General features: G+C 50.1%; 1 protein-coding gene and 1 long non-coding RNA gene across 6 annotated transcripts in view; one reads left to right on the forward strand and one right to left on the reverse strand.

Moving 5' to 3' along the window:
* Positions 1–25676, forward strand: part of Insr (insulin receptor) — a 123015-nt gene that overhangs the window by 88733 nt on the left and 8606 nt on the right. Inside the window, exons 7-16 of one of the 4 annotated variants that reach the window (XM_046443888.2) lie at positions 871–997; positions 2620–2870; positions 4332–4499; positions 7734–7935; positions 10238–10273; positions 14726–15003; positions 17539–17678; positions 22920–23079; positions 24576–24678; positions 25515–25582. In XM_046443888.2, coding sequence (XP_046299844.1) covers positions 871–997; positions 2620–2870; positions 4332–4499; positions 7734–7935; positions 10238–10273; positions 14726–15003; positions 17539–17678; positions 22920–23079; positions 24576–24678; positions 25515–25582 — 1533 coding nt within the window. The remainder of the gene's footprint in view (positions 1–870; positions 998–2619; positions 2871–4331; positions 4500–7733; positions 7936–10237; positions 10274–14725; positions 15004–17538; positions 17679–22919; positions 23080–24575; positions 24679–25514; positions 25583–25676) is intronic. The other 3 variants (XM_046443889.2, XM_046443890.2, XM_046443891.2) reach the window with 3 other exon arrangements.
* On the reverse strand, positions 3316–11906 carry LOC124092387 (uncharacterized). 2 transcript variants are annotated; one of them, XR_006851583.2, is made up of 4 exons: positions 9335–11903; positions 8331–8847; positions 6877–8048; positions 3316–5166 (listed from the first exon to the last, which is right to left on the reverse strand). It is a non-coding gene; the product is annotated as an uncharacterized LOC124092387 (long non-coding RNA). The 2 variants fall into 2 exon arrangements; XR_006851584.2 differs by having other exon boundaries at positions 6877–8847; positions 9335–11906.

Raw genomic sequence — 25676 nt, forward strand, 5'->3', positions numbered from 1 at the left:
TAGAAAGGGGAGAAGGAGGAGAAGCGGGCGGGAAGGGCCTCTGACAACAGTGTGGCTCTCACCTGTGAGCAGAGAGGGAAGACGGAGGACGGGGTCAGGAGAGCCTCTGTGCAGCCCCGGGGAGTGGAGGCAGCGGTCGTCCAAAGTCTTGCATGGCACCGGGAGGATCAGACCCTTGCCCAGCTCAGCTGTGGTGGAGGCTGACCGGGGAGAGCCCAGCCAGGCAGGAGGGTGTGGTGGGTGCTGTCTTTGCAGCTGCTGCGGCTGGAGGCTGTCCCTGGTCCTGTTGGGGAATTGGCCCCTTGAGGCAGGACGCTGTTCTGCGAGGGTTAGTTTGGGGTGGAGGGCAGGAGGGAGATTGCATCCCAGGCCCAGGGAATGACTCAGCTGGGTCTTTCTGAGGTTTATTGCTCCCCGGTCTGTCAAAGTCATTTGGCGTGTGTCTTTGTGCCCGAGAAGGAGCATCCTCTCCCATGTCAGCTTGCAAGTCCATGAGCAAGGCAACATTGTATCCAGACAAATGCTACTTCTGCCAAGTCCTTGTCTAGATAGCCATGGGCTGGTTGTCCTCACATGGACACAGGCTGGGGATACCCAGTTGTCACCCTTATTCAGCTTTGTCTGCTCGATTAATTGGTTGGCATGAAGAGCCACGTTGCACAACCTGTGCTTGGCTTCCAGTGCCTCCCCAATTCACCCTCAGCAAGACCCGTGCTCTGCTCTGCTGCTGCAGGGACCAGACCCATTTGGGGAACAGCATGTGGACATCTCCCTCTGGCAGCCCTCCAGGAAGTGTGGGATCCCAAGCTTCAACCTGACACTATTCCCTACTGAAGTAGCTTGATTTTTTTTTTTTTTTGACTTTTCCAGGTGAAAATGAATTACTTAAATTTTCTTTCATTAAGACATCTTTTGACAAGATCTTGCTGAAATGGGAGCCGTACTGGCCCCCTGACTTCCGGGACCTCTTAGGATTTATGCTCTTCTACAAAGAGGCGTAAGTAGAAGGCTAAAGAGTTGTGGAGTGGGGTGGAGATGGGGCTAGATCTGCCCCAGGGTGTTCTTCTCTGTGCCTCACTTTCTCCTTGTAGAATAAATACCTTAGGTACCTTTTATTTAAAAAAAAATGATTTTTTTTTTTTTTTTGGTAACAGGGATTGAACTCGGGGGCACTCGACAACTGAGCCACATCCCCAGCCCTATTTTGTATTTTATTTAGAAACGGGGGTCTCACTGAGTCGCTTAGTGCCTCACTTTTGCTGAGGCTGGCCTTACATTTGTGATCCTCCTGCGCCGCTAGGATTACAAGAGTATGCCACGCACCTGGCCTTAGGTTCCTTTTAACCACCTTACTAGTTGATGGCATACAAAGTCAATAACACCCCCTTTTGTCAAAAGTAAAATTGAAAGTACAAAGTTTTTCTTTGGTCTGGACTTTTCTTTTCTCTCTTTTGAGACAACCGTGCTGTGTTATCCGGGCTGGCATCAAATCCCTGGATTCAAGAGAGTAGCTAAGACTAAGGTATGGCAGGGGATCTGCACTCTTCCATTTGCCTGTTTGCTGTACCCAGGAGTGCAGTCTGCAGAATAGGTTTTCAATTTTTTTCCCCAAGAAATTTTTTTATTGTGGCAAAATGGATATCACGAAATGTACCCTTGTTTAAAAGTACAGTTCTGTGGCATCGAGTATATCCAGAGTTGTACAGCTGTCACCCACCTCCATTTCCAGAACGCTTCTGTCCTCAGAAGCAGAAATTCTGAACACATTAAACCACGTGTAGTATTTTTTAGCATGTGATTGGGCTGGGACTTTTTTCCTTTTGTTTTGGTACCAGGGATAGAAATGCTGAGCCACATCCTCAGCCTTATTTATTTACTTATTTGGAGACACTAAGTTGCCAAGGCTGGCCTCAAACTTGCAATCCTCCTGCCTCAGCCTCCTGTACTGCTGCATTGTAGGCGTGAGCCACTGTCCCTGACTTAGGCTAGGAGTTTAAGGGAGGCAGCAGAGGTGGCCCTAGGAGTCATAGTAATCAACATTCCACATGTCAAGAGGTGTCACATGCCAGTCAAGAACTCCCAGGTGTTCTGTTATATAACATCAGTGATTCATGGGCCAGTTGCTGCTGTTACGGATGTCCCTCCTCTTGGGATGTGACTATGTCCTGATAACCTGAGTTGAAAATATTGTCCGCCCAAGGGCAGCGGCCACACCTAACTGCCCAGACACCCTAACTCTGCAGCAGGCACACTGCAGTGCTTGGGCTCTTCACCTTTGCGAGCTGCCTGGACTCACCAGTTATCACACTGTGGGTCGCTAGCCCCGGAGATCAGAATTCAGATCTAAAGGAAGTCCACACCATCTTTGCACCATCAGAAAGTTGAAGATGGTGAGTGGGACCTCGGGCGGTCATTGTGGTCACTGAGATGTCAGGGCTGGGGGCTCCTTGCTCTTTGGCTGCTGTCATTTCTCCTTGTGGCAGAGGGTTGTTAGGTGAGAAAGCAGCAGCCCCAGGGCTGGAAGCCCCCCCACCCCCCCCGTGGGGCTCTGAGAAGTGGCCACGTCATGACCTCGAGGGACTGCAAGGGTAACCCCTTCCTTCTGCTTTATCTCAAAAGCCCTTATCAGAACGTGACCGAGTTTGACGGGCAGGATGCATGTGGCTCCAACAGCTGGACTGTGGTGGACATCGACCCGCCTCAGAGGTCTAACGACCCCAAGCCCCAACACCACCCCGGATGGCTGATGCGGGGTCTCAAGCCCTGGACCCAGTACGCCATCTTTGTCAAGACTTTGGTCACCTTTTCTGATGAGCGCCGGACCTACGGGGCCAAGAGTGACATCATCTATGTGCAGACAGATGCCACCAGTACGTATGTTTTGTGAATACGGATTTGTTCACAAGGGGGGACCCTGCCAGTCCCTACGCAGGGGACTTCTTATGGCTACTGGCTTCTACAGAAGCCGAGTGCTGAGGGTGATATGTTCACAAGATGATGTGGACCCATAAACCTCCTTAGGGGGGAGTATACAGTGTCCCCCTTTCCTGAGCTTCATGCTTTCTAGGATTTGGATCTTGTGAGGTCAGCCACAATCCAGAAATATTTGATGGAAAATTCCAGAAGCAAACCATTCATAGCTGTCACTCACTCACTGTAGTGAATGGGTGTAGCTGTTCTATTATGGCTGGTTGTCTCTTATTGTGGCTGATCTATAATGAGTTTCTACCATAGGGAGGCCACCGTGTGTTCAGGGCTCAGGGCTGTATGAGGCTTTGGGCATCTGCTGGGGGTTGCGAATACATCGTCCATAGATAAGGGGGCAATCGTTTATTTTTTCAATCTAGTAAATTTTTCAAACATTTGCAAAGCTAGAAAGAATGGCTGACTGTCCCCGGCTTCCATGATTTGCCATTTTTACCGTTTTTCTCCCCTTCGTTCCTCCTCCTCCTCTAATTGTCTTTTTTTTACTGGGATGTTTCCTAGCAATTAAGTTAGTTTTGCAAAACCCAAGTCTTTCTCCCACAGCAGCCGTTCTCAAAGAGTGACGATTCTGCCTCTCCAGGGAGCGCTAGGCAGTGTCTGCTGGCGCGGGTGGTTGTCCCACCTGGGGGTGGGGAGACCGGCGACGGCTCCCTGTGACAGAGCCTCGTCCAGCCCCAGCGTCCGTAGGGCGGAAAGCGAGCACCCTTGCCCCATGGGGAACAAGGCAAGCTTTCAAGTCAACACTGCTTCCTGGGCTGGTCCACTTGCAGCCCGTCTCCCATCGATGCCACATGCTGAGTTTCTAGAAACTTCCAGCATCTGGGTCCCTTGTACACTCTGCTGTCTCCACCTTGAGTGCCCCCTCCCTCCCCAACTCCCTAGGTCACCTCGTTTTTGAGGGGAATGGTTTGTGGAGCCTAACGCTGTGCATTGTGGGGGATGTTGGATGACAGCTGGTGGCTTCAAGTTTGCCCAGGGACCAGGTTCACTTTGGAGCCAACTGGAACCAGTAGCATGAGTCTGTTGGTCTCTTCCCAGGGTCCTTCTTCCCCAGCAGCATCTTCCCAGTGCTCAGCTCAGAGCTTGGCGCCTGCTGGGGCTCCATCCATGTTCATTAAGTCAGTGGGGGAATGTGGCCACGCCATCTGTAGTGCAAGTGGACTGTGACTTGGTGACCCTCGCCTGGCCTGGCCTGGCGAGCGTTCCTTGTGTTGGCAGTTTTCTCCGATGTTAAACACACTGCAGCCGCTGCCTCGCGGTCCTGTAACTTGGGTGTCCCTTCCCCTCTTGGTGCACCCGGCAGCCTGCTGCTCCTCACGGTCGGCCTGCTTCCTTCTCTCTCGCAGATCCTTCCGTCCCCCTGGATCCCATCTCGGTTTCGAATTCCTCGTCTCAGATCATCTTGAAGTGGAAGCCCCCCTCGGACCCCAACGGCAACATCACGCACTACCTGGTTTACTGGGAAAGGCAGGAGGAAGACAGTGAGCTGTACGAGTTGGATTATTGTCTCAAAGGTGAGTACGGGCAGCCGTGGTGGGTTGGCCACGCCGTGTGACACTTATGGGGGACACAGGTGCTGTCTCCTGCTTCCCAGGGTGCACGCGCGCATTGTTCTCTTGCACACTAAGAAAATCCACATCTTTAAACACTATGCAACTAGACACTCTGAAGACTGGTGTCAAAACCAGGTGCAGTCAGGGTCACGTGATGATGTTCCCTTTAACAGTGAGCCAGGGTAGGACAGGGTTCCCATGAGATGATGCCACCTCGAGAAGTAGTGGCCGCCTTGGCACGTGTAAGCACACTGCGCAGTCACACACCATGGGGTCCTCAAGGTCCCCAAGGATGCTTTCTCAGGGTCCTGGTGCTCAGTGGTGCTCGACTCTTGTCTTTTATGTCTTGGCACCATGTTCCCCTGGGGGTCTCTGCTTCCCCTTCCTCCCCCTCCACCCTGTGTCACTGTGTGAACCACCCGAGATTCTCTGCCAAACCAGAGGCAGCTGGGCTTGCAGAGAGGTCCTAAGCCAAGCCAGGGAGGGACTCTGGTTCCCGGGTTTAAAGGGCTGGAAACGGCAAGGAGTGGTCAGCGCTCTCTGCTCCTGTGCCTTCCGCCAACACTTTATGCTCATGCAGTTGTTTTCTCAGTCTTTAGTCTTGTTTGCTGCAAGGTCCTCCATCCATCTGAGGGAGAATGGAGAAATATTTGAAGCCTCGAACTAGTTGGTATGCACTAGTTAAAAATATTCTAAAACTGGGTTTGTTTTAATTTTTATGAATACACAACAATTGCAGTTGTACATATTATATTGGTGGGATACAGTGTGACGTTTCCGTACACGTACACAATGGGTAAAAGTCAACTTTGAGTAATGAGCATTTTGATCATTTTTGTGATGAGAACCTTTAAAATCTGATCCCTGAGTTTCTGGACAGTGGCTGCAGAGTTGCAGGGACAGGATAAAGTTCTGGTGGTGTTCCACGGCACAGATGAGTGCCATAGTTGACAATAGAGGACATTTCAAAAGAGCTAAAGGTGTGTTTTGTTTTGTTTTTTTTTTTTCCCCTAAACCAAATAAACTGAAGGGCTCTTTTCCTTTATTTATTTTGTCTCTAATTCACTTTCTTGCAATGTTTTCAGAATCGGTGTCCTCAGTCCATGACCTTGGAGGAGCAGGGGGCTGTGGGAGAGCAGTGGCCGAGGTCTGCTCTTGGCTCAGTCCCTGACCTGCCCCAGGGTGTTGGCCAAGCCACCCAGCCCTTACAGTCTGCCTCCTTTTTGGGAGAAGGGGTGGGGGACAGCTGATCTCCAGGAGCCGTCCCAGCTCCCAGATCATGTGCTATATGTATGCCTCTGACATCATCCCTTCCTGAGCCCAGGACTGCCAACTGATTTATCTCCTGATGCTTTATATAACTCGAGAGCAAGCCTGGGCCTCGGCTCAGCTCCTCCTGTGGGCTCTGTCTGCCAGTATCCACTGGCAACGTCAAAGCTTTCCTTTTTTTTCCTCCTCCTCCTTTTAAAGAACAACTTTCATTCTGTGAGTCTAATATGATTACCATGTGACTGTTTAAGTGTCACTGTAGGTGTGTTACTTTGTTTCCACAATTAAACTCGGTAAGGACCCATCCTGCAGGATTCCGCTCTCGGCAGTCCCTGAGTCGGGGCTGGGAGGGTGGAGTCCGTGTTGGAGGGGACAGGGTTCCAGCTTGGGAAGACGAGGAAGGTCTGGAGAGGGACGTGGCAGTGATCGGCCCATGTTGTGAATACACCTGATGGCACCGTAGTCTGCATTGCAAAACGGTTAAAATGGGGAATCTTGGGTTTATTTTGGACAGTTTAAAACAGACATAAATGCACACTAAATGAACTCCCCAAGGACAGGAGTAGCTTTCTATTAGTGTGGTTTGAAGAAAAAAAAAAAACACTTGTGGTTAAATACACTGAACAGAGTCCACCGTTTTAACCCTTTCCAGTGCACAGTTCGAAGGCGTTGAGGGCGCTGGTGTGGTGCAGCTGCCACCACCCCGCTCCCCCCCCCCCCCCCCCCGACCTCAGGACTCCAACTGAGACCCATGGAGAGCTCCTTGGGCCGCCCCAGACCAGCGCCCCCTGGTCATCTCAGAAAAACCCGAGGCCCCAGTCTCCTGGAACCATACCTGGGTCCCATCAAACGTCCCTTCCTCCCAGCGGGAGCTGGCCTGAGGAGCAGCGTCCCGGCTCCTGGCTGTGGAGCCCGGCTGCGCGCACAGTGTGGGTAGCGGGAGCCCCAAGGACTTGACCTTGGGGACTGAAACGGGCAGCCAGGACTTTAAAAGCAGCAGCTTGGCAATGCTAGGGCCCCTGGGGGAGTGGGTGCTCTTGCTCTTTTCAGTTCCCTTTCCTGGGCTTACCTGAGAGGTTTCGAATGCCGACTTCCCTCTGGCCTTAGTTCAGGGAGTCCTCGACCATGGCACTCTGGATGTGGGGGGCTGGCCATTTTCTGCGGAGGGGCCTTCCTGAGCATTGTGGGGTGTTGACAGCATCCCTGGCCTCCACTCATGGGCACCCCCAGTCCAGGTGGGACTCCCCGGATGTCTCCTGAGGCTGCATGGTGTTTACAGGGCGGGGTGAGAATAACCCCTCAGGTGGGGACCGCTGGTCAAGTCTGACTCTAAATCCACCAGTGGACCCCTGGAATTCTGGGTGGAGTTTGGCTTTATCTTCTCACCACTTACATTTGCGTGGCTGATGGATTCGTTTGTTCTCTCTACTGTGACAGCCCTGTTTCCCCCTGTCCTTTCCCTCGCCCCACTCTAGATACATGGGTCCCTTGCATTTTCCATATGCCAAGGACACCTCTGACTCGGGGCCTTTGCACTTGCTCTTTGTACCAACTGAATCGCTTTCCATCAAGTTGTGTGTGTGGCTGAATTCAGACTGGCTCAGCAGTTTTGTTCTCTGAGACTGTTCCGTATGGCACCTGCGGTCACCCTTGGCCCTTCTGTGCCATCTGACCCTGGTTTACTGGTTTATTGTAGAGCATGGAGGCTTTTCCTAGATCCCTAACACTCTCCAGCCCCGCGACGTTGGTGTCAGTTTCTAAAACACACTGACGTGCTCTCCCAGTGGACACTGGCAAGTCCCTCCAGAGAGAGGAGCTGGACCCTGGGCCCTGTCACCTGTGTCCAGCCTCTCTGAGAAGACCCCTTTGCTCTGTGTGAGTGTGTGTTTTGGGGGAGGCTTGAACCTCTGGCTCTGCCTCCCTTAGGCTTGAAGCTGCCCTCGCGCACGTGGTCCCCGCCGTTCGAGTCGGACGATTCTCAGAAGCACAATCAGAGCGAGTACGAGGACTCGGCCGGGGAGTGCTGCACCTGCCCGAAGACCGACTCTCAGATTCTGAAGGAGCTGGAGGAGTCCTCGTTTCGGAAGACCTTTGAGGATTACCTGCACAATGTCGTTTTCGTCCCCAGGTTAGGCCTCTTACAGCCCCAGGTTCTCTTGGTGTCTCTTGGCTTGATGTTCAGGGTCAATACTTACAGAACGAGAGGAGGTGGACGTGGGTGGAATGTGAGCTGAGCCTCTCCTGGATGGAGCAAAAAGAATCTTGTGATTTTACCAGGTGGTGGTGCACACCTGGAATCCCAGGCACTTGGGGGGCTGAGGCAGGAGGATCACAAGTTTGAGGCCAGCCTCAGTAACTTAGTGAGACCCTGTCTCAAAAAGGACTGGGGTTGTGGCTCCCTGGGTTCAATTCCCAGTTAAGGGAAAAAACAAAAAAAAAAAACCCTTGAGATTTCAATGGGACCACTTCCAACAAGAGTAAATAATCGCACAAAAGGGAAAATTTATATAACCTGACATTTACCTTTCTTACTGCATCATTCTCCACCCTAGTTGTGAAGCAAATTCCATTTGATTATTAGGCAAAGCTTGAGAAATGCCTGCCTGCACCCCATACTTGATTTACTGCTAAATCTCAAACTCGGTCCCTCCCCTCTTTCTGAATTCATGTAAGATTCATCCTTTTGGAATGTTCCAGAGATCCTCAAAGCCCAGAGGCTTCTATTTAAATAGGTTGAATTTCCTTAAGTGAGGAGAGGCACTGGATGAGGTGTCTCTGGCGTCCAGAGGAGGCACGCAGCAAATATCACTCGAAGCTTTAAATCCGCTTGTTTTCCTTTCCTGCAAGGAAAGTCCCAGGTGGCAGACACACACCTGTGGATGCAGCGTTCCCCCACGCACCCTTCTCGGCGTTAGTGTCGGTAGAGCTGTGGAGCAGTGGGTGGCAGGGACTCTGGAAGCCCCTCTGGAAAGCTGGGCTCCCTGCCCTTCTGTGAACTGGCTTGATGAGGCTATGTCACTTTGTCCCTCAGCATCCTCGTCTGTAAAATAGACACAATACAGTTGACTCTTGGTGTCTGTGGGGATGTTCTAGGACCCCCAAGGACAGATGCTCAAGACCCTATGTAAATGCGTGGTGTTGGCAGACTTTAAATCAAGGAATAGCGACAGGAAAAGTCTGCGTTTGCCAGGACCCAGTCAGTGTTCCCTGCAGACACTTGCCATCCATGGTTGGTGGTCTCCCCTGTGGAACCCGTGGATGCAGAGCGCTGCCTACAAACCTTCCTGTGTTTGGGGCTTTGGCAGTGAAGGGGTTACCAGGATTCTCAACCTTCACCACTGACATCTGGAACCAGGTTGTTCTGTGGGCAGGAGCTGACCTGCACTTGGCAGGACGACAGCAGCATCTCTGGTCTCCAAACACCCAATGCCAGTAGCATCTCCCACCCCAGACCTGACAACCCAAAGTGCTGCCAGACGTCCCCGGGACTGTGGGCTCTGAGTGTCTGTGGCTGGGCCCCTACCTACCTCTCCATCCTTTGTCCTTCCCCCAGGACTTGAGCAGGCGGCCACCCAGAACTGCCTGACGCAATTGTCCTTTTCCAGAGTGGATCAAACCCCAGGGGGCTTGGCCTGGGACAGAGTTCTAAAATAATGTCCGTCCCAGCACTGACCAGTGCTGCCCACCGAGCAGACGTCTCCCAGAACCTTCAGAGTGTGAACGCTGCTGCTTTCGTGTCGTCCTCTTTGCATTTTTCCCCTATGACCCCGGGTCCAAAAGAGCATCCAGTGGTGCCTCCCAGGCATCAAAGCACTTACTGTTTACTCATTAAAAACAAAATGCGCTGGACTTGGGGAAATGGCTAAGTTGGTTGAGGGAAAGTGTCACCAGATTCAACACCCTAAAGGAGTCCCAGAAGACCGAGTCTCTGGGGAGTATTTCCTCTGGCTCCCCATCCCGTTTGTTGGCTTCCCTGCACTTGTTGAGGAAGGTACCAATCAGTGATGGGAGGTCAAGGGCAGGACTCCCAAGGCTGGGTCTTTTGGAAAGAAAAGAGGTTTATTTTGCTCACAGTTTTGGAGGCTGCAAGTCCAAGATCAGCTAGCCCCATGATCCAGACCCTCTTGGCCACCTCCTATCATGGTGGATGGCATCATGCATCGTAGGAGTGTGGGAGAGAGGTCACATGGTGAGACAGGAAGCCAGAGACAGACGGGGAGGAGCAGTAGTGAATTCCCACTAGGCGTCACCTCTTATCACCATGTTGAGGACCAAACCCCAGCATGTGAACCTGGGGGACACACTCAGACCGCATCCGAAGCCAGCAGAGCTCTCGCTCGCCTAGGACCAGGCCTCCGACGGGGTGTCGGTCAGCAGGCCCACCTGGTGAAGTCCACCTGCCTTCAAAGTGGTTGGTTTTGTTTTCACAGAAAAACCTCTTCAGGCAGTAGTGCCGAGGATCATAGGTACGACTCGCCCGGGAGACGTCCAAGTGGCCCTGTGGCTCTTCAGTGCCAGGCCTGTGGGCCAGGCGGGCAGGGGCTGTGGTGACCTTGGAGGTCTCGGGGTTTTCTGTGGCTTTCTGCATGTGGTGGGCTGCTTGCTGAGACTGGGCGCTTCACAAATCCACTGATCAAACGTCTTCACTCGGGAACGGAATCCGGGCACAAATGTGGGGAAATCTTAACTAACACTTCCTAAAACGCCAATCAAGGAGTCGCTCCTGGACGGGGCCTCGTGCCTCGGTTCCCCGTCATCGCTCACCTACTGTGCCCGTGCTGGGCGTCCAAGCCACACTCAGCAGGGTGTCCCACTCTGGCAGTTCCCACTCCATGCGGGGACACTGATCCAGACGGAGAATTTTTTATTTGGTGACACAGCAAGAGCAAAGGAATGTCACGCACTGAATCACGTTAAGGGACGTTTCCCTTCCATGTGTATCTTAATGAAAGGAGGGCGGTCCTGGAGGAGGGGAGGCCGAGAGCTGGGGAAGCCCACGCTGGGGACAGCAGGGAGAGTGGAAGGATGTCCCTTTAGCTCATGTGGTCCCAGGTACCTTGTGGCCTCATCTGACCTCTAGTGGCCATTTGAAATATGCTCCAGAGTTAAGAATTGTGGCTCTGGCCCCCTGGAGGATTGTTCACTCGTCCCTTGGGCGTGTTGGGGACAGGATCATCCTCTGGAGTTGGGCCATCTGGCACTGACATGCTGAGCAGCCCCGGCCTCCACCCACTCCATGCCCAGAAGCACCCTCTGGGAAGTGGTGCCAACCAAACGTGTCTCCAGACGTTGCCAGAGGGGTGGGGGCAGAGGCACCCCTTCCTGAGACCAGGGTGCCATGTGAGACTGGGGGACACGCTGCCTCTGCGGAGAGTGGAGGATGCGGTTGATATTCTGCACAGGGGTTGGAAGGCAGGCGGTCCTATGGTTGTAGTGAAGCAAACGTGGACATTAAGCAAGTCCCACACTTAGTTTCCCGGTGCACAGGAGTCATGTTCCCGCTGTACCATAGAGTAGTGAGTATGCGAAAGCATTGTCTCTTAAAAATACCGTAATCAGCTGGGCGCGGTGGCACAGGCCTGTAATCCCAGCAGGCCTGAGACGAGAGGATCGTGAGTTAAGGCCAGCCTCAGCAAAAGCAAGGTGCTGAGCAACTCAATGAGACCCTGTCTCTAAATAAAACACAAAATAGGGCTGGGGATGGGGCTTGGTGGTCAAGTACCTCTGACTTCAATCCCCAGTGTCCCCCCACAAAAAGTACCTTAGTTAGACTTAAAAGATTTATTGTTGAAAAAAAAATCACTTGAATTGTTGAAAAAAGGTGCTGACAGATTTACCAAAACAAGGTCACCACAAACCTTTAGTGGTAAAAATGAAGCGGCATGTCGTAGCTGATGTCCTCCTGGACGTGCCCTTGGCCGGCTGACAGACCGTCTTGTCTCCAGGTGTTCAGGTGGGAGTTTCTCGGGGCTCTGAGTCGCGAGCCTCTGGGCTCTCTTCCCCAGGCTCATTCACGCCTGTTCGGAAGGTTCTGGCTCCTGCTGGGTTGGATGTGTCTTAGGCTCGGCAGCTGCTTCCTGTTTTCACCCAAGAACGCTGCTGGGGTCTCAACACCCACACGCCACAGAGAAAATCTCAGTGGCTCACCCCAATTTAGGCTCTGTTTCCTGACCACACATTTCTGACAGAAGAGCAGTGAAAACCAAAAGTAACTCCAAAGGCTGGAATAGAAAATGAAGTCTGTCACTCAAATACCTACTAAGTTGGAGCAGAAACTGAAACTTCCATTAAAGTCTATTTAAAAAGTAATGAAAATGTGGATGTTGCGTATCTTAATGAATCTTGCCAAAGCTTGGCTTTAGTAAAATTAGTGGATGTAAATGGATTCATGAATTAAGAAAATAAATTGGTAAAAATTAACAAATATAAATGTCCTGAGAATCGATATTAACAAAATGTGTAATGTAAGGGGAAAACCAGAGAATCTAGAAAGTGGTATAAAACTAGGATCTGAAGAAAATAGTAATATTCCGTATTATCTGGACAGTGAATACATTCATTTAAAATTCTCGGGGTGGGGGGGAAGAGGCCTCTTATAAAACTAGGAATAGACTACTTCAACAAGATAAATATTACCTAACAGCCAAGCTGACATCAGTCTTTAGACTTACTAGAGTTAGGAAAAAACCAAAGAAGCCCAATATCATTCCTACTGAGTTTTTCCTCTAGCTATCTGACCAATAAGACATGAAACTAGCCAGAATCGTAGTGAATGGAGCAGGAGAGGCTGAGGTGTAGCCCAGTAGGAGACCACTTGCTTAACACACACAAAACCCCTTCCCTAGCTGTTAAAAAAAATGTGGATAACAAAATCATTGATTTGCAGAGTCTAGTTCAAGGTAGGTAAACTGTGGCCCATGGGCCACTGGCTGCCTGGTTTGTAAATGAACTTGTGTTGGAATACGACCGCATCCACCTGTGTACCTGTCATCCCCAGCTGCCTTTAAGCAATAGCGGAACTGGGCATGGGACAGGAGGTGTGGCCTGCAAAACCCAAATATATGCTATCCAGCCATTTGTGGGAAAAGTGTGCTAACCCTCTTTCTAGTTGATTCCATAAAAACTTTAGACTGAGCAAGCATTTGAGGAAAGTAGATACAACATAAATAAACCCAAAGTTAGTATATACTTACAATAATTAGAATATAAAAATAGAGAAGATCCCTTTATAATTGCCATAAAACTTCAGTACACCTGTGGTGTGATATCCCTATCTAGAAATACCTAGAAAGGCAACAACAAAGATTTTTTTAAAGTGATATATCAATTTTTACAAATTCGTGTGAACAAGTATGTTTTAAACCATTTGAAGTTCACCAGCAAACAGCCAGCTGGGGTAGATTATACGATACGACAGGTAGAAGGCTAATGTCCTTAGACTTTTGTGTATGACCTTAGAGTCAAATGTCTAAATGATGTAAGATCCAAATGTCTGAATAAACAGTGTGGGAGTCACAGTAAGGAAGGTGCTAGAGATTCACAGAAAATTAGACAAAGGACGAAGAGGGACGATTCCCAGGAGAGAGACAAAGAACCCACCAGGAGAAGGGGATTGCCACATCCACATGAGGAGCTTCACCTGTCAGTGGGTGATGCTGGGTTAAAATCTCAGGTTGAAACTTGGGGACTCTCGACTCTTAACCCTCAGGGTTGCTGAAGTTGTTCTGAAGCAGTGTCTCAGGGACCCCCCCCCCCCCCCCGTGTGAGAAGCACCAGTCGGTACGGTTCCCAGCCAGCAGTAGAGCCATACGTGTTAAGACGTGGAGGTTTCACATCCTCTTGAACCTAGTGACATTTTCTAAGAATCTACTTTTAGGAACTCCTGAGACAATTGGAGAAAGATGAAAGCAGTATTCGTAATAGTAAAACAAACTTGGGACTACTTTTCAGGAGGGTGGTGGTGGATCAAATCCAGGGCCTCGTGCCTGCGCAGCATGTGCCTAGCACCGAGCCACGCTCCTGGTCCCCAGGGAAGACTCGCTGAAAAACCCAAGGCAGGCTACGTGAAGGGTGACTCATGCGTTAAATGGAATATTTTATGGCCAATCAAGGTTTCCAAATTTCCTGCAGGGAGCACGTGCTCCCTTTATAATTGATTGGGGAAATCCCTGACCCTGAGAGAAAACACTGCAACCCTAGCCTACTTAGGACATTATGTTTTCAGGAAAATATTTAACGAATGCTTCCAACAGGACAAGCAAGTTGCACAATCCGCTTGAGCCTCCTCATTACCACACAGAATATTTATAGGAAAAGTTATTGCTCAAAGGAAGCCAGGGGCCAGTTGCATTTCCTCCATTCTGAGACATAGTTCTTTAAGGGATGGGGAGAAGCATGTCACCTGGATGGCTGGTCTTTGGAGTTGCTCTGACTCAACCCTGTGATAAGTCTTTTACCTGGATTAAAGCTTCCTTCCTCAAATATTCTAGTGCCTAGTACCCTACATAAGAATCAGGAAATTGATCGGGTGGGTCACAGCTTGGGCCACTAGGCAAATGCCCTGTGGCAGGTCTCTGGAATAGCTGGGCTCATGCCTGCTTTGGGCATCTTAATTTTTTTTTAACACTGACCCTGGTGGCCTATTTCTCCGCAAATTGAAAACCTGGAATTGAGCATGTTGAGGGGACTATGGGAGGTGGCTATTGCTGAGGGCCCTGGGGCCACCCCTCCCTGGCAGGGTGGGTCTGCCCTGCACTGAAGGTCTCACAAGGTCCTCTGGGCGGTAATTCTTGGTGATCCGCATTTTAATCCACACCCCCCTGCACCCCATTCTTCTTGATTCCGCTTGGATTCTCTCCGGCATCATCTTATTTGAGATGGTGATTGCATGACCCCGTGTGTTTTTGTCGCCATTACAGACCGTCTCGGAAACGCAGGTCCCTTGGTGTCGAGGCGAACGTGACGGAGCCCGTGCCCACGGCCCCAGCCCCGGCCCTCCCCAGCAGCTCCCCCAGCGTGCCCGCCAGCCAGGAGGAGCACAGGCCCTTTGAGAAGGTGGTCAACAAGGAGTCGCTGGTCATCTCGGGCCTGCGCCACTTCACCGGCTACCGCATCGAGCTGCAGGCCTGCAACCAGGACGCGCCCGAGGCGAGGTGCAGCGTGGCCGCCTACGTGAGCGCGCGCACCATGCCCGAAGGTGGGCGCGGGTGGAGCCGGCCGCTCCTTGGGGTTCTGTGTCCTTGTTGCTTGGTGTTTTGAGGTGGGTTCTGGTTGTGTCCCCCGGGCTGTCCTCCAGCTCTGGGCCCAAGCCTTCCTCGGCCTCGGCGGCCCCAGTAGCTGGGGCCACAGGTCTGCGCCACTACACCTGGAGTGTTGGGTTTCTAAATGACAAGAGTCACACGTAGCTGATTGTGTAAACTGTGGAAAATACATGCCAATGGGAAGAGAAATAGAGTGGAATTAAGAAACGTGTCTGGCACTTAGAGCCCTGCAGAGAGACGGAGTCTGTGTGCTTCTGTCTCCATGACTGGGAACAGGGCCTCCTATAAGTGGGATCCCACGGTATCTGGTTTTGATTTATATCTATTATTTATGTTCACGATTTAGCCAAGTGCAGATAGAACGTATTCAGAACAAAAACTGGCCCCAGTGCTGACTTCTTGTCCTGATGTTTCCCTTGTCATTGCTGCTTAAACAGCACAATGTGACAACGGGGTACACAGCGTTCACACCATGAAGATTTTAAAGACAACTAGAGACCATTTATAGCCCACGGAGGGTGTGGGTAGGTCCTATGCAGACATCCCTTCACTTCACAGAACCTGGTCCTGCAGGTTTTGGTCCCTGTGGGGGGCCCTGGAACCCATCCCTCCTGTACTGAATGACCACCGTGTGTGCGCACGCCCACGCCTGTGTGGAAGGAGAGGGGTTCATTTTAAGGAATTGGCTCCTGCAGTTTGGGAGTCTGGATTAATCTAAACTTCGGAGTCGGCCAGCAGGCTGGAAACCCCAGGGGAGGGTCACGGTTCAAGTCCAAAGACCGTCTGTGGCCCAGTTCCTCCTTGCCTGGGCGGCTTCCGCCTGTGTTCTCTTGAGGCCTTCAACTGACTGAACGAGGCCCACCAGCACTGTAGCCCATCATCAGCTTTACTCAGTTCACCAATTTAAATATTAATCTCATCCAAAAAGCAGCTTTTCAGAAGGACTCAGAACAATCTTCGGCCCATATCTGAGCACCATGCACTACAGTGACACACAAAATTCATCATCACGTGTAGTAAGAAAGGTTGAATTTAGTCACCCCTAAATTCCTAAGATGAACCCTGAATAATCTTCATATATTTTTCCAGAATTTATTTACTCAGATGGCTCCACCTGTATAATTTTTGTGTTTTTTTTTCTTATTTTTTAAATTGTGACTACACATAACATGAATTTACCATCTTAGCCGGCACACTGACATGCACAGTCCAGGGGCATGAAGCACGTTCACACCGTGCAGCCCCCACGCCCTCCCCACAGCTGGAGCTCTGTCCCACGCCACACTGACCCTGTCCCCTCCCAGCCTGGCTCCTGCCTCGTTGCCTCCCATCTCTGTGGATCCCCGGACTCCAGTGGCCTCCTGTAGGTGGGGCCCCTGGTCTTTGCTGTTTTGTGCCCGGCTGATTTCACTCAGCCAGATGTCCTGGTACTTCGTCATGTTTTTGCGTACTGTAGAACATTCTTCCTTTTAAAGGTAGAGTAATATTCCTGCAAATAGCTTTCAGCTCACTTTATGGGGAGGCTCGTGAAATGGCGTCATGGGTTGATGGCATGGTATTTCAGCTGCGAGTGAGCCTTCATGTTTGGCTTAAAAGTCCTTTTTCAGTGGTCTGTTGGTGGCTGTGTTGAAATGTCCCACTTAAAAAGTAACACTTAGATGAGCGGCTTGACACCCCTGTCCAAGTATTTCATTCAAATCTATGGGTTGAATTGGAATTGCTTCTTCAAAGTCCACGTGGTGTGACAACCCATTATGATTACAAGGATCCTCCAGAAATGTATCGATTTTCAAAGCACACATTTGTCATTCATGTTCAAAGTGCTTTTCACACAATCATCTATTTAAACCCAAAGAAAAATGCAGTCTAGTTTATAGCAGGCGATCAGTGTCAGGTTCCTAGTTTTAATAACATACAGTGGTCCTCCCTACCTAAGGGTTCTGCATCCCCACATCAAACAACCACAGATGAAAAATATTTAGAAAAAAATTCCATTTGTCATAATTCCATAGAGTGCAGCATAGTGATGTGCATTGTATGAGATAAGCCATCCAGCGGTTTAAAGTTTACGGAGGATGTGCTTGGGTTCTGTGCAGATTGCACCACTTTGTAAGAGGGACTTAAGCATCTGTGGAGTTTGAGATTGGGGGGGGGGGGTCCTGCGACCAGTTCCCCTCACATGTCCATCCTTATCAATACCCTTGATAATGTATATGGGGGTTTTATTGGTGGAAACCGCAGGAAGAGTCCATGGAACACCTCTGACCCGTTTTTGCAATGTGTAGTGAGTCTGAAATGAGAGCAAAGGTAGGTGAAGAAAATAACCCAGAGACCTTTTCTGACCACCGTGGTGTCTGGAGCGGGACGTGGGCAGTCAGTGTCACAGCCGGCGCCCGGCTGCCAAGCAGTCAGGTGGCAGTGGTGGGTGTGATCAGAGTTACAGCCCAGCCTCTAACTGCTGCTTCTTACAGCCAAGGCAGATGACATCATCGGCCCTGTGACCCACGAAATCTTCGAGAACAACGTTGTTCACTTGATGTGGCAAGAGCCCAAGGAACCCAATGGTCTTATCGTGCTGTACGAAGTGAGTTATCGGCGCTATGGCGATGAGGTAAGGGTCTTGGCCTTGGGCTCACGCCATCCAGGTGCCCCCCTTCCTCTGCCTTGGCTCTGGCCCAAGTGCTTCCCCCAGATACTGTCCTTAGGCTCAAAGCCACACAGCATGGCTGCCCGGAGAGACGGAGAGGACACGCCAGCCCAGGCTCCCAGTTCTGTCCTCAGTCTCTCTCGCTGCCTTGAGCTGTGCCCTCCGAGTTGGGTGCAGGCTGCCTTTGGTCTGTGGGGTACAGTTTATTCACCCTGAACGGGGTTGAGGCAGCACTGTCTGATCTCCTGGAACTTTGAGAGTCCTCCCATAGCCAGGCCAGCCTCCCTCTGTGGCCCCCTTGGGACCACATCTACTCTTGAAACCCAAATGTTCCACTTTAATGGGGACTTAGAACCCATTGGCCTGCGGAGACTTGTGAAAAAGAATAAGGACACATGGAAACTACTGTGGTCCTCCACTAAAAAACGTAAATTCTAGAAAATAGAAGTGACCTTGCTGAAACAGTCATCTTTTACCAGTCAGGGGGTCGTATTTGCCCTTTTTAGACACCCATTTTTACTTTATTGAAGAAATCTTTGTGGTGCTGGGATCTAGCCCAGAGCTTCGCACGTGCTGGGCGAGTGAGCGCTCCACACTAAGCCTCGCCCCAGCATGACACCTGTCCCTTCCCAAAGGGCTCGGCTGGTCTTATGTTGGCACAGACCTAACGTGTGCCGAATCCACACTCAGAAGTGGCTTTCTTCGGCCTAACACCGTCTGCCCCTATAGCCTTTGGGATCAATGCATACTGGCTGCATAGGGTTTAATTTGCCACGAAACCATTGTTTCTTTATAGACATTTTGGTTGCCTTGAGTTTCCCTGTTCTAGGTAAAATGCTAATTTTATCTGCAAAGCGTTTTAGCTCTTTGCCTAAATAGCTTAAGATGTTCTGGTCAATTTCTGCTGTATACAACGCCGCCCCAGAAGGCACAGGTTGAAGACAGTGGACATTTATTCTTTCTCCCAATGCTGAGGGTTCATCGGGTGTTTCTTTTGCCCTAAACTGGTTTGACTGGGGCTGGTGGTCTCACTGACACATCTGGCTCACTTGGGGCCCCACCTCAGGTGTTCTCTAGCAGGCTGGTCCAGACACTTTTCAAGCCAGTGTTTGCATAACTTTGCAAATGTCCATTAGCCAAAGCATGTCCTGTTGCCAAGCCCAGAATCGGCATGAGAAGGGACTGCTCACAATTTCATAGATACAGGGAAGTGTGATTCACTTATATTATCCTGTAAGCATTAATCCCACATGTCCTAAAACAAAAGTGATTCAAATTTGGATTAGTCCCCTTTTCCTTACTGTAGACAAGCACATGAGGCTGGATAACTTCATAAAGAAAACAGGTTTTTATAAAGCTCACAGTTCTGGAGGTTTGAAGGACTGAATCTGGTGATGGTCCTTTGTTGACAAAGTCCCAACCAGACATGGGGCGTTGCATGGTGAGACGCAGGGAGTATGCATATGTCTGTGGGTCTTGTCTCTCTCCTCCTCATGAAGTCACCAGTATTTTACCATGGGGGCTCCACCCCGTGACCTTATCTAATCCACTCACCTCCAGAAGATCCACCTCCAAACGCAGTGGTCAGAATAAGTTTCCATCCTCTTATTACCTCTCAAGAGGGATGCAATTTCAACTCACAAAGCCTTTTCCCTATTATTTGAATGTTTTTGTGTGTCCCCCACAAATGTATTTAAATAATAGGGAAAAAGTTTGAAGAACAAGAGCAAAAGAATGTAAGTCATCAAATGGTGTCTATCTCCTGGAGAGTGGATACACAGAATGTGGCATCTCCATAAAACTGGTGATGTACACCATTTTAAATGGTGTTTGGAATGACTTTTGTCCATGTAATGCAGACGTTGAGATTACAGCATCTGAATTTTAGATCTTTTGTGCTGTTATCCCCCCATCTTCCACCAACAGCTGAGAGCTCCCCTTCTCCCCCGTTTAAACTAGCTTAAGACAGAGGGAAAACTCCTTTGTTTCCATGGCTGGATCCAGGATTCCTTCCTGTGGGTTGCATCGTAATGTTCCTGGCTGGCCTTTTGTGGTCACAGTTATTCCAAATCGAGAGAGAGAGAGAGAGAGAGAGAGAGAGAGAGAGAGAGAGAGGGGTTACAGCCACCTTCTTAATAACCTTTCTGTAGACACTTGATCATTTCCAACTTTGTCCTTAATTGCCTACTGTTTTGACCAAGAAAAAGGTAGCATGAAACTTATTTATATATATTCATGATTCACACCGCGGGAGAAGAGAAGTGCCATCCTTGAGGAATCCATCGCTAGACTTCCAGCGGATGCCTGGGGTTGTGGATGGGCGGATCCCTACGTATGCTGGGTTTTCCGGGCATGTGTACCTGTGATAAAGTCTAACCTACAAATTAGGTACCTTACGAGGTGCCAACAATAACTAATAATAAAACAGAACAGTTATAACAATGTGCTTTAATAAGTCACATAAAACGTGAATCGTGCATTTCTGAAAATTTCCACTGAATATCTCAGCCTGTGGGTGACCTTCAATAAGCGAAGGCAGGTCGGGGCGGGGCACCACTGTAGGTCTTGCCCCATTTACAGAACTCTCTCCAGCGGGTAACTTTTTCCTCCCTTTTGTTAGTTGACTAGACAAATTGCCTCTACTTGATGGCTTTGCTTCATCCTTAAACCATGTGTCCAAATCATTTGTCCCTCACCACTTCTCCTGCCTGCCCTCTGGGTACCCTGTCCCTAGGGGTTAGCTTCTGGCCCCAAATCTGGGTTCTTTCTCCCTCTTGGGATCAAGGAACCAATAATGACACTGAGAGTTTATTGAGCAGTGAAGGGGGTTGACTCATGGCCAGAGAGCAGCAGAAGAAAAGATTGACTCATAAATCATCTTCTCCCCAAACAAAGGATGAGGGTCCTTATTATAAGAGTGAATGGAGCAGGGGGGATTTTAGTTACTGAGTGGAGGATTATTTATGACTTTCTACTGTGAGGATGCTGGGCCGACCCGCGGGTGGGGACAGCCTTCCTTTAATCTTATATGGGCCAGTTCCACAGCTGGAGGTGGACGGGCCAAGATGGCACCGGGGTGGGCGCTCCTCTAGGATAATGTGTGACAATGAGGTGGTAATGAGTCTGGGGTGAGTAAGAGGTCGACGTGGCATCTCTTAAGGCTGGAGCTGGCCTTGCCCGGCTCCATCCTGCATCCTGCTCTCTGCTGTCCCTGGCTCTGCAGGCTGGTCTTCTCTGGAACCACCCCTGCTTGGTGAAGAGGAGAGGCTTTCCGGGAGTCGAGGGCTGGCTGTCTGGTGACATGGGACGCCCCCTCCAGGGAAGGAGCATCAGTGTTGGGTGCGCTGGCGTGCTGATCTCTTTTGGATTTTTTGTTCCCTTTCTGTTATTTGCACAACTTTTTACGCAACCGGCTTCACCCTTGGTCGGGTTTCGGTTCTCCTTTTGCTGGTTTTGTTGTGGTGACTGTGGAGGGTGCTTGCCAGGCTCTGGATCTCTCCATCCGGTGCCCTTCCTGCTCCCGCCCCTCAAGGTGTCTGGGTAGGCCACTCACTGCAGGGAAGGCCCTGCCCCTGCTCCTGATAGCAGCTCTGGGGTTTCTATATTTGCTTATTTGTCCCCTTCTACTTGGTGACTCATTCTACTTGGAAAAACCTTTGGACCAGACTCCCCGCCCCTGCCCCCACCAATGGGCCAGTTTGTTTTCTTGCTATGATTGTCACATGATAAGCACCGGAGATTGTACATTTCTTTCTCTTCCCCACCCTCCTTCTCCCCAAATTTTCCGTTCTGCACACGCTCTGCTCTGCTAGCCAAGGGGCTGTTTTGGAAAGTTTTTGAGTTTTGGCCTGATGCTTGCGGGTCGCCCCGACAGATAGCCCAGAGAGGCTCCTGTGTCTCCTGACAAGTCCTGGTTTATCTCTAGCTACGTGCTGCTGGTGGGGTGTGGGCCCCGCTTTATTTATGTCTTTTCCTAACAGACATTTGGGTAGACTCCAGTTCTTTTCATGATGATGAAAAAAATATATCAAAAGTCAATCCATGGAAAGGCAAGGGCTTTTTTTTTTTTTTTTTTTAAAAACCTGTCCTTAGACATTGAACTGTTTGGTTCTGCTGGGGCAGAGGCGGGGAGGTGTGGGAAAGATGGAGATGACCGACCCCCAGGGCCCTCACTCCCGCCGGACACTGACTTTGCTGTAGGTCTGGCAGAAACTGTCCCACAGTGGGCGACCTCAAGGAGAAGTCCAGATGGTTCTGAGTTTGAGGGTTGACCTGCCACTGAGCAGCGTGAGGTCCAACCTGTCCTGCAGGCCACATGTGGCTGCCTCCTGTTGCTCTTGGCCCCTGAGCTGAGGATCACCTCTACATTTAAAATGGGGAAAAAGCAAAAGAATAAGGAGAGATGTTAACGGAAGGGTGCAGAGTTTCATCTAGGAGGAATAAGCTTCAGGGACCTATTGCACTGAGTAGTGACCGTATGTAATATTTCAAAATACTGAGGAATGGATTGGGGGTAGGAGGAGGGGAGGCAGAGGGAGGTGGGATAATGGGCCCCCAAACACCTCTGTGTAGGAGGAGTAAATTCTAGTGGTTACTCACAGGAGAGTGACTGTTTAGAGCAGCTCATTTTATGCTTCACAAAGAACTAGGAGAAAGAGTTTGAAGTTCCCAACACAGATGATAAATGTTTAAGGAGAGACAAATGCTGGCCACCCCGAGGTGACCCCTGCAGGTTGCACACACAGGCTGCGTTACAATGTGTCCATGGATTTTTAAAAATTAAACTAAAAAGGAATACATCCAAAGTGTTCTCACAGAAAGACACTGTAAGCGTGAGGTGACACGTGTTTGTTGGCCTGCTTTAATCTCCCCACAGCGCATACACATAACGGCACACAGTGCCCACAAATACATGCCACTAGTGTCCCTTTAAAATAGGGTAATTGTGAAAGAATATTTCATGTCACAGGAAAAGCATGCAAAGCTTGACTTTCGGTGTCCCCTGAGTTTTGCTGGGACTCTGCCGTCCTGTTTGTGGGAGATACAGATTTGCTGGTGGCTCTTATGTGTCCGTGGCAAAGTCAAATCTGCTCTGAGGAGTGAGAATGTTCAGCATCAAGCTGTTGGCCGTGACCGTGGTGTGTCGTCCATAACTTGGGTGCCCCAGGTGTACAGAACTCAGTGGCCCTGTCTCCTTCCTCCTAGGAGCTGCATCTCTGTGTCTCCCGGAAGCACTTTGCTCTGGAGAGGGGCTGCAGGCTGCGTGGGCTGTCACCAGGGAACTATAGCGTGCGCATCCGGGCCACCTCCCTGGCAGGCAATGGCTCCTGGACAGAAGCCACTTATTTCTACGTGACCGATTATCGTAAGTTTCCTTGGCAACCTCAGGTGGTTGGGTCTGGGCTTGGTAGGACTTTTCTAGTGAATGACCCCTGGGGAGGTAGGAATGTCAGCCTGACCTTGACCCTTGTTCCACCCGCTGCTGCTGGGTACCTAAGGCTGGGTATTTGCCCTCTCTGAGCCTGCACCTGGTGCTCTGTATTTGTGGGATCCATATCTCGGAGTCAACCAATCATAGATTGAAAATAAAAGAAAAAATCATATCCACAGTGAATGTGCAGATTTTTTCCTTATTTCCCCTAAAACAACAACAACATTTACATGGCGTTTACATTGTATTAGGTGTCCTAAGTCATCCTGAGATGAATTAAAGTCTGTGGGAGGATGCGCATAGATTCTATGCAAATACTGTGCCATTTTATATAAAGGACTTGAACCTCCATGGAGTTTGATATCCACGGGGTCCTGGCACCAATCCCCTCAGATACCGAGGCACAGGTGCACACAGGGAAAATAACAGGACCCACGTCAGGAGGTCGAGGGAGTTTCCACGCCATGGTGCATGTCCAGGGCTGTCACGGGGCACCTCTGTGGACACATTTGTTCCTCTGCTAGTGTCTCCATCTTTGTTAATAGATGGGCCACGTCCCCAGGGGAGGAGGGCAGAACGTGCCTTCTCTACCTTGGGTACAGCAATGAACAGCTAAGCGTGAAGTGTTCTTGGGGTGCTGCCTTTGGGTGAGCCAGCCCCCGAGGACTGCGGGGAAGGGGCAGCTGGCTGATCAGGCTGTGCTTCCTGGAGGTGGTGACATCTTGATCAAGATCTTGAAGAATGAATACATAGAGGCCAAAGACGGAGATGGGTTGAGGGTGCATGTGGCAGGAGCCCGCACATGGGCATGAGCAAAGCGATTTGGAGGGAGGGAAGATTCTGAGCTGGGTGGGCGGGACTTCTCTCTGGCTGGGTTTCACGTGCTGGGCACCATGAGGGTGCAGAAATGTCAAGTGATTCTTGCTGGGCTGGCTCGGGTCAGGGTCAGGGTGAACGTGCTGATGTTCTGCAAATCCAATCCAGTCCAACCCGGAGTTAGCAAACAGCCTACAAGCTTACGCACATGATGGTCTCCAACAAGACACCCTCACTTCAGACACCAGCTGCAAGCTTGAGGGTCCCAGGTCACCTGCACTTGTGATCCAACTACTTACAAATTTGGGGGTTCACATGACCCCCTTGGATCTTAGTGTGGGTCCCTGGCTGACCACCTGGATTCTGTGCTGGTGAAGCCGCCCTGGGGTGGGGAAGAGAAGGCTGGCCTAGGGAGGGTCTGGGGCTGCAGTGGGTTTCAGGAACACAGACTCTGAGCCCTGCTCAGCCAAGTGGTGTTTCAGGATTACCTGGGGGAAAAAGGGGGGTGGGTCTCAGTAACCAGCAGAGAGAGGCTCAAGGTCAGGTATGGCTCCAAACTGTGATTTTTGATGTGAACCACATATTTTCTCATTCTCTTTTCTTATTTTTTTCAGTAGATGTGCCATCAAATATTGCCAAAATCATCATTGGCCCTCTCATCTTTGTCTTTCTCTTCAGTGTTGTGATTGGAAGCATTTACCTGTTCTTGAGAAAAAGGTGAGTGCGGAGGTGTGCCGGCAAATGGCCGACAACTGGCTCTCGGGGCCGGGGGAGGGGATATGCCTGGATGCAGATAGGGGTATAGCTAAGTTTATTATAAATTCCATCTTTTATTGCCCTTCCAAATCGCTATGGGATGTACAACGTGCAATTTACAGGTAATAATCTTAATATGTAATATTCTTTATCGAGAATTTCCCCTCTCCAGTTGATTCTTAATGCTTTTGTTGATTTTTTTTCCCCCAAACCTGCATACCCATAGCCAGCCTATGGTTGCCATCAATGAACAAGTATAGCTACAACATAAATGTTGATATTTTTTTTTTTTTTGCATTAAAGAGTCAGACCAAAATTAAGTAAGAAATGTATTTTCATCAACGGCATGAGCAACACCTTTGCTGAAGCATGGTTTTTAAATCCTGGAAGAATATCATCTCAACTTTTGTGGGTCGTGAGCAATGTAGGGTACTGAAATGACCCACTGTCAAGTTGAATCTGCATTATTAGTAATACTTTATCCATTGCTTTTTTAAGTTGGAAACAAACAACAGAAAGTTAGATCCATCCCTGGGGCCAGGGTTGTGACTCAGTGGCAGAGCGCTAGCCTAGCATGCGTGAGGTACTGGATTTGATTCCTGGCCACATAAAAATAGAAGCAAATAAAATAAAGGTATTGTGTCCACCTACAACTAAGAAAAAAAAAAACCCTAAATCCATTCCAACTTGTAGTGTTTGCCCATTTCTGAGGTGTAAATGTCTCCCACTGTGGCCAGTTCAAGACCGTGGGTGGGTGCCCTGAGTCTCACGCTGCTCGGCTTCGTTTTTCCCTCCAGGCAGCCAGATGGGCCGATGGGACCTCTCTATGCTTCTTCAAACCCCGAGTACCTCAGCGCCAGTGACGGTGAGTACCATCCCCTTCCCTAATGGGTGACGATCCCACCAAGGGAGGGCTGAGGACAGACTGTCACCCCAGACAGGGCAAGGAAAGCCTCTTG

The sequence above is a fragment of the Marmota monax genome, unplaced genomic scaffold (assembly GCF_021218885.2).
Source record: "Marmota monax isolate L192 unplaced genomic scaffold, Marmota_monax_Labrador192_F-V1.1 WCK01_AAM20220418_F8-fsc00102, whole genome shotgun sequence".
Taxonomy (NCBI): domain Eukaryota; kingdom Metazoa; phylum Chordata; class Mammalia; order Rodentia; family Sciuridae; genus Marmota; species Marmota monax.